General features: G+C 44.5%; 1 protein-coding gene across 1 annotated transcript in view; it reads left to right on the forward strand.

Annotated features, from left to right (window-relative positions):
- LOC105508587 (L-lactate dehydrogenase C chain-like) overlaps window positions 1–3150 on the forward strand; it is a 48167-nt gene extending 45017 nt beyond the window's left edge. The window contains exon 7 of the mRNA XM_011937465.1: window positions 2862–3150. Coding sequence (XP_011792855.1) covers window positions 2862–3026 — 165 coding nt within the window. The 3' untranslated portion in view covers window positions 3027–3150. The remainder of the gene's footprint in view (window positions 1–2861) is intronic.
- The last annotated feature ends 4634 nt before the right edge of the window (window positions 3151–7784 follow it).

Below are 7784 nucleotides of genomic sequence, written 5' to 3' on the forward strand. Positions count from 1 at the left end.
AAAAAAAAAAAAAAAAAAAAAAAAAAAAAAAAAATGTGGAAGAGGCAATGAAGAGTACGCAAAGGATACCACACACCCCTTCTTTTCTGAGGATGCAGAACCTATGGGAGAATAAGCAACTACCCCTCTAGGACTCCAGAAAAAGAGTCAGGGAAGTGTCAAATGAGTAATCAGTGAAGAGACTGAGTGATATGGGAATTTAATAGCCTTTACCGAACAAGTCAGTGGAGGTTATATTTTAATTTAATCTTAATTTTTGGGGGAGGGATGAAGTCTCACTCTGTTGCCCAGGCTGGAGCACAGTGGCTCAATCTCAGCTCACTGGAACCTCCGCCTCCTGGGTTCAAGCAATTCTCGTGCCTCAGCCTCCTAAGTCGCTGGGATTACAGGCACGCGCCACCACGCTTAGCTAGTTTTTGTATTTTTAGTAGTGAAGGGGTTTTGCACTGCTGCCAGGCTGGTCTTGGGCTCGTGACCTGAAGCGATCCACTCACGTCGGCTTCCCAAAGCGCTGGGATTACAGGTGTGAGCCACTGCACCCTGCTGAGTTATATTTTATAGGGAACATTTAAACATTTGACATTACAAGCAGAATCATTTGTATATTCTTATTTTTTCTTTCTTTCCCAGTCACTTCACTTTTACTACTTCACATTTTCGCCAAATCAAGGTGTGCAGAGTTTATTTCACATTAATGTGTTAACTGGATTTTTTTTTTTTTTTTGTCAAATAAGTAGGGAATTCTCTTTAAACCATCTCTGTATTTCACAGCCTGTCCAAGAGCAAATAAGAACAAATTCTAATATATCCAGGGGATATTATCACCAACTAGGCATAAAGCTTAAAGGGAAAAGGGCAGGCTGAGGGGGCTAGCAGCAGGTCACAGTTAGCACATGGGGCCAGGCTTGGTCCCAGGATTCAGGCAGGAGCCCTTGTTCCCAGCCTCCCCAGCAGTCCTCAGATGGCATGATGGATCGACATGAATTCTAGAGTTCCAGTCTGAGGTGCCTCTTCTGGAGAGAAGAGAGATGACAGGAGGTAAAGGGAAACAAATTCTGGAAATACGAGTAGGGAAGCAGAGGGACTTCTTCCCCTGCCACTGTCAGAGGCCTTGCCTCTGATTACACCCATGGAAGCTCATGTTAAAGCTTTGAATGTCACAGAGTTGGCAACAGAATGATCAAGGATCGGAGAGGGAGTTCGAGACCAAATCTGGGCAACATGACAAGACTCCATCTCTATAAAAAATGGAAAGAAAACTAGCCAGGTATGGTGGTGTGTGCTACTTGGCAGGCTGAGGTGGGAGAATTGCTTAAGCCCAGGAGGTCCAGGCAACATTGAACTATGACTGCACCACTGCACTCCAGCCTAGGTGACACAGTGAGACATTGTCTCCTAAAACAACAACAAAAGGAGGATAGGGAATTTGAGCATGACTGTGGCTGGAGCCTGGCTGAATAATGTGGGTTGACAGTCTGAAAAGACAATGGCTTTCCACAGCTAGGCAGATGCCAAAGTGGAAGAAACGTAAGTAGTTCCTGGCAGGGCACCCTCAGGGATGACACTTGGCTTATGGGGTTGAGTGTAAAGTGGCTACCAAAATGAGGGGGCTGGACTATGGTAGAGGAGGTAACCAGAGAATCCCTCTGTGGGGAGAAGTTACTAGAGCAAAACGGGAACAAGGGGCACACCCTGTGCTCCTGAGGAGAGCCCCACAGATGGTGAGAGGGAAGCATGGCTGAATAGCACCCGTGGGCTCTGTAGCTTGGAAAGCTGTGAGGCACTGTTCCAGAGTCAAGGAGCCTCCCCTCTTCCTTCAACACTATTCCTGGTAACTGTTTATAATCAGTCCTGGAGAAGAACAAGGCCCTCCCATCTCCCACAACCCCAGACTCAGCCCCAAGGAGAGGGGTAAAGAGTATTGAGTGGTAAGAGGTAGGGAAGTGTGAGAGGTCTACTGGGTCTTCTTTTGAAATTTTTTTAATTTTAATTTTTTGGGGGTATATTGAGTCTTCCAGTCTTCCAAGACCAGGGAGGGTAGTATGCGGGTGGTGGAGGCTGGTACATGCGCATGTAGATGTCGTGTGAGTTGCCCAGGTTGTAATAGGCTCTGGCAGCTGCTTCTTGGCCTTGGCTGCAGGAATGGAGGGAATTTTGGTGCTTCTGATGGGAGGTTCCAGGAGTCCAGGATAGGGCAGTGCCATGGGGCTGCACCTGTTTTATGGCCCTATCCATCATGGGAGGTCCTAGATAGAACTCAGGTGGAGGTGGTGGATAGGAGTACAGAAGGGCAGGAGTGCATTCCATTGCAACTGGTGATGGGAGGCACAGGCCCCACCAGGCATGTAAGAGTATCTATAGCCTCCAATGGGGGCTTACCTCTGGAGGCTTAAAATGCCACCTGTAGCACCCATTGTCCAAACTCAGTGGTGCTCCCTGCTGTAAAGGTATGAAGCAGAACTTTCCCAGTCACCTCCTGCTTCACTGTTGCCTTTGTGTAGTTTGGACTAAACACAAGTTACTTGATCCTTATAGTCCTCCATTTGATAAAATGGCATCATGAAAGACTGCATGGCATCGTTCCCTGTGGACCAAAAGATGACCTAGTAAGGGATAAGGTAAATTGTACTTCTTGGTCCTTCTAAAGACCTCTGGCATCTTCTTCGTGTCATTGAATGTAAGTTCCACATGGTCATATAACATAAGGACGCTCTTGCTTTTGCTGACCATCACTTTGCCACCCTCTGAGCGATTCTTGTTGAATGCTTTAGTCTCTCCTGTATACTCTTATTTTGATGCCCTTTTACATAGATGCTTTTCCATACCAGGTTATTTGAACAACATCTTATCTTGCCTTTCAGGGATTATATGGAATAAAAGAAGAAATCTTTCTCAGTATCCCTTGTGTCTTGGGGCGGAATGGTGTCTCAGATGTTGTGAAAATTAACTTGAATTCTGAGGAGGAGGCCCTTTTCAAGAAGAGTGCAGAAACACTTTGGAATATTCAAAAGGATCTAATATTTTAAATTAAAGCCTTCTAATGTTCCACTGTTTGGAGAACAGAAGATAGCAGGCTGTATATTTTAAATTTTAAAAGTATTTTCATTAGATCTTTAAAAAATAAAAACAAATTGGAGACCTATGACATAACTCCAGTCTCTCAAGATTAGAACGAGAAAATGGTAAAGAGATTTTCCTCTTTAAGAATCCTTTATAGCTCTATTCTAATGACACTCAATCTGTACAAGTGTAAGTTATACTTCTGAGGTATGTCATATATTTTAGAGAGCCTTCAGATGTAGTAGAATATGTATAATCACTATAATACAGAGCTTTGATTCTTTTCACAAACCAAACCCTTTTTCTAGTATTACAATTTTATCTTGTACTTTCGTCCATTAGAGTACCAGCATATTCATTTCATTACATTAGCATCATTTGTTTATGTATAATCATTATAAATGTGGCCGGGCACTGCAGCCTGGGCAACAGAGTGAGGCTCTGTCTCAAAAAAAAAAAAAAAAAAAAAAAAAAAAAAAAAAATTATAAATGCCTATTTTTAAGACCATATATATCAAAAAGAAATATAAAGCTGAGTGCAGTGGCTCATGGCTGTAATCCCAGTGCTTTGGGAAGGTGAGGCAGGAGGATCACATGAAGCTAGGAGTTTGAGACCAGCCTTGGCAACATAGCAACACCCCATCTCTACACAAATAAACAAATTAGGTGTGATGGCATGCTTCTGTAGTCCAGCTACTTGGGAGACTGAGACCAGTAGATAACTTGAGCCCAGGAGTTCAAGGCTGCAGTGAGCTATGATTGTGCCACTGCATCCAGCCTGGGCAACAGAGGAAGACTCAGACTCAAAAGAAGAGAAGATAGAAGAAAAGCAGAAAGAACAAGAAGAAGATACAGATACAACTTTATGATGTAAAAAAGTTGAATAAGATTATATTCAGCTCTGCAAGTATTATACCAGTCATATAAACTCAAATAGTTGATTTGGTGTCTCAATTGAAATATCACCCAGGGAGCTTATACCATCCTCAGTTATTTGTGCAGCAAACTACTACTATGCTTGCTATGGTATCGTTATGAAATCTGTATGACATGATCTCTGCCCTCAAGTATTCACATTATTTAGGGTACCTCAACAAATTGATTTTTGACTTTTTTTTTTTCCTTTTTGAGATGGAGTCTTACTCTGTCACCTAGGCTGTAGTGCAGTGGCACGATCTCGGCTCACTACAACCTCCACCTCCTGGGTTCAAGTGACTCTTCTGCCTTAGCCTCCCAAGTAGCTGGGATTACAGGCACCTACCACCACGCCTGGCTAATTTTTGTATTTTTAGTAGAGATGGGGTTTCACCATGTTTGCCAGGCTGGTCTTGAACTCCTGACCTCAAGTGAGCTGCCCACCTCAGCCTCCTAAAGTGCTGGGATTACAGGTGTGAGCAACTGCGCCTTGTTGATTGTTGACTAATGTTTGATAACAGTCATTAATAGCTCCCTGTTGGTGTCTAAAGGTGAAAGTGCTTCTACTGATTTATATAGTATATACACACATATGAAGTCTTTCCTTGATTCCACAAGAAATTTAAAGCAGCTACAGGAACTATACAATAAAACAAAAACTCAGAAATCAGTATCAATTTATATTTTTTTTCTCTTTTTAGACAAGGTCTTGTTCTGTCACCCAGGCTGGAGTACAGTGGTGTAATTGTGGCTCGCTGCAGCCTCGAACTCCCGGGCTCATCAGATCATCCCACCTCAGCCTCCTGAGTAGCTGAAACTACAGGCACATGCCACCATGCCCTGCAGATTTTTGTATTTTTTGGAGACAGGGTTTCACCATGTTGCCCAGGCTGGTCTTCAACTCCTGGGCTTAAGCAGTCCTCCTGCCTCAGCCCCCCAAAGTGCTGGCATTATAGGCATGAGCCACCATTCCTGGCCAATTTACAAATTAAGACTAGAACTGGACCAATGGGAAAGATTAGAAGGTAGATATGCAGCCCCTGAGGACTTGCATGACTAGTGGAGGCTGACTCATTTGGTCAGAGAGTCATGGTTTACCCTCATAATCTGTTATTCTTGCTCTGTTGATAGCTTTCTTTCTGGTCATCTACTCCTGAACATGATTAGTGTCCCATTATTTTATTATTTTCCCTTTTTCTTTAGCATCTTCCCTTGAATGTATACAATTATTATCAGTTGAGTTAGGATGAGGGCAAGGGGAGTCCTCTGTGGGTTTTGGCTTTTTTAAAAGCTCATTTGTACATCAAAACTTCATTTTAGGAAATTCTTGCAGAGATTAAAAGGCTGAAAATTTGATACAGTTTCTACAGGGAACATTCTAGTAAGTAAAACTGCTCTACCTGTGGCTGAAAATTGGTTCTGGGTAGAGGGGAGGGAGGAAAAGGTAAAAAAAAAAAAAAAAAAACCTTAGCTATTACAAGAGTTTGACTCTCCAAAGCTCAACCTTGCGTGACAAAATTTTAACTCATATATATATATATATATGTGTATATATGTATATGTATATATATTTTTTAAGAGACGGAGTCTTACTCTGTTGCCCAGGCTGCAGTGCGGTGGCGCAAGCTTCGCTCACTGCAACCTCCGCTCACTGCAACCTCCGCTCACTGCAACCTCCGCCTCCCAGGTTCAAGCAATTCTCCTGCCTCAGCCTTCGGAGTAGCTGGGACTACAGGTGCTCACTGCCACACCCAGCTAATTTCTTTTACATTTTAGTAGAGATAGGGTTTCACCATTTTTCCCAGGTGGGTCTCCAACTCCTAAGCTCAGGCAATTCCCCCACCTTGGCCTCCCAAAGTGCTAGAGTTACAGCCCTGAGCCACCGTGCCCAGCCAACTCCTTAATATTTAATTTCATGATGGGGAGTGCAAAAGAATTGGGGGAACATATCTACAAAGAGTCTTGAGGGAGTGATAATGAAAACTGAGAAACACTGCTCTACATTTTATAAAAATTTGTCAATATGTATTACTGTATTAGGGTTCTCTAGAGGGACAGAACTAATAGGATAGCTATATATATAAAGGGGGTGTTTATTGAGAGGTATTGACTGACACGATCACAAGGTGAGGTCCCACAATAGGCCGTCTGCAAGCTGAGGAGCAAGGAGGCCAGTCGGAGTTCCAGAGCTGAAGAACTAGGAGTCCAATGTTTGAGGGCAGGAAGCATCCAGCACAGGAGAAAGATGAAGGTTGGAAGACTTAGCCAGTCTAGTCCTTAAAGGTTCCTCTGCCTGCTTTTATCCTAGATGTGCTGGCAGCTGACTAGATGGTGCTCACCTGTAAAGAGGGTAGGTTTGCCTCTTCCAGCCCACTGACTCAAATGTTAATTTCCTGTGGCAACACCCTCACAGACACACCCAGGATCAACACTTTGCATCCTTCAATCCAATCAAGTTGACACTCAATATTAACCATCAAAATTACGTATTATGATTCACAAATGAGTTAGAAAACAATTAGGTAAAATGTGGTGGGAGAAGTAGAAACTTTGGTTTACTCCAGACTGGTTTTGGATTCTACATTTTTATTTTTATTTATTTTTAAGATGGAGTCTCACTCCGTCACCCAGGCTGGAGTGCAGTGGTGTGATCTCAGCTCACTGAAACCTCTGCCTCCCGCGTTCAAGCAATTCTCCTGCCTCAGCCTCCTGAGTAGCTGGGATTACAGGTGCGTGCCAGCACACACGGCTAATTTTTGTATTTTTAGTAGAGATGGGGTTTCACCATGTTGGCCAGGCTGGTGTCGAACTCCTGACCTCAGGTAGTCCACCAGCCTCGGCCTCCCAAAGTGTGGATTCTACATTTAACCACTTAATAATGAATTGAGCTTTCTCTTCAGCTTGTAAAAATGGTTATCAGTTGGCACTGCACTCATCACATTCTTCAGGTTTCATAACTTATTTCAAAATTCCTTTTGCATATAGAGTTTTGTTGTTGTTTTGAGACAGGGTCTCACTCTGTCACCCAGGCAGGGGTACAGTGGCACAATCTTGGCTTACTGCAACCTCCGCCTCCCAGATTCACAAACGATTCTTGTGCTTCGGCCTCCCAAGTAGCTAGGATTACAGGTGTGCACCAGCACGTCCAGCTAATTTTTGTGTTTTTAGTAGAGACGTGATTTCACCATGTTGGCCAGGCTAATTTCGAACTCCTGACCTCAGGTGATCCGCCCACCCCTCCTTGCAGAGTGCTGGGATTACAGGCGTGAGCCACCGCGCTTGGCCCAGAGTTTTAAAATGTTACTTTTTCAACTTTAGCTCACATTTGAGGTGGTAAAAGTTAATCTTGAGGTCCCTTTCTCCTACAGTGCTGGGGAAAAATTTCCAAATGAGAGTCAAAAAGTCCTTTTCAGATACATCCAGATAAGGTTTGGTTAGAAATAAAATTACTTGGGCTCTCTGGTGGATGGGTTCTAGGCAAACAACCCCACCGGACAGCAGAGGCCGTGCACTGCGTTGCGCCTGCCGCACCTCGTGCGCCTTCTGCAGCCGGCCAACCACCGACACAGCAGCGCGCCCACCAGCACGCGGGGGCGGGGCGGGCAGGCAGAGGCGCAGGCGCGGTGCTTCACAGCCCGCTTCCGGCCTCACACCTGCCAAGCATCACACCTGCGATGCCTGCACGAGCTGGGTGCGGTCCGCGCAGCTGCAGTAAGGGGGGTGACCCGGCGTCTATTAGTTGGTGGTTCATCTCCTTCGTGCAACGACGAGCTGTAACGCCGCTTTCCTCCATTCTCTTTCTTCACCTC

The sequence above is a fragment of the Colobus angolensis genome, unplaced genomic scaffold (assembly GCF_000951035.1).
Source record: "Colobus angolensis palliatus isolate OR3802 unplaced genomic scaffold, Cang.pa_1.0 Scaffold164, whole genome shotgun sequence".
NCBI classification, from domain to species: domain Eukaryota; kingdom Metazoa; phylum Chordata; class Mammalia; order Primates; family Cercopithecidae; genus Colobus; species Colobus angolensis.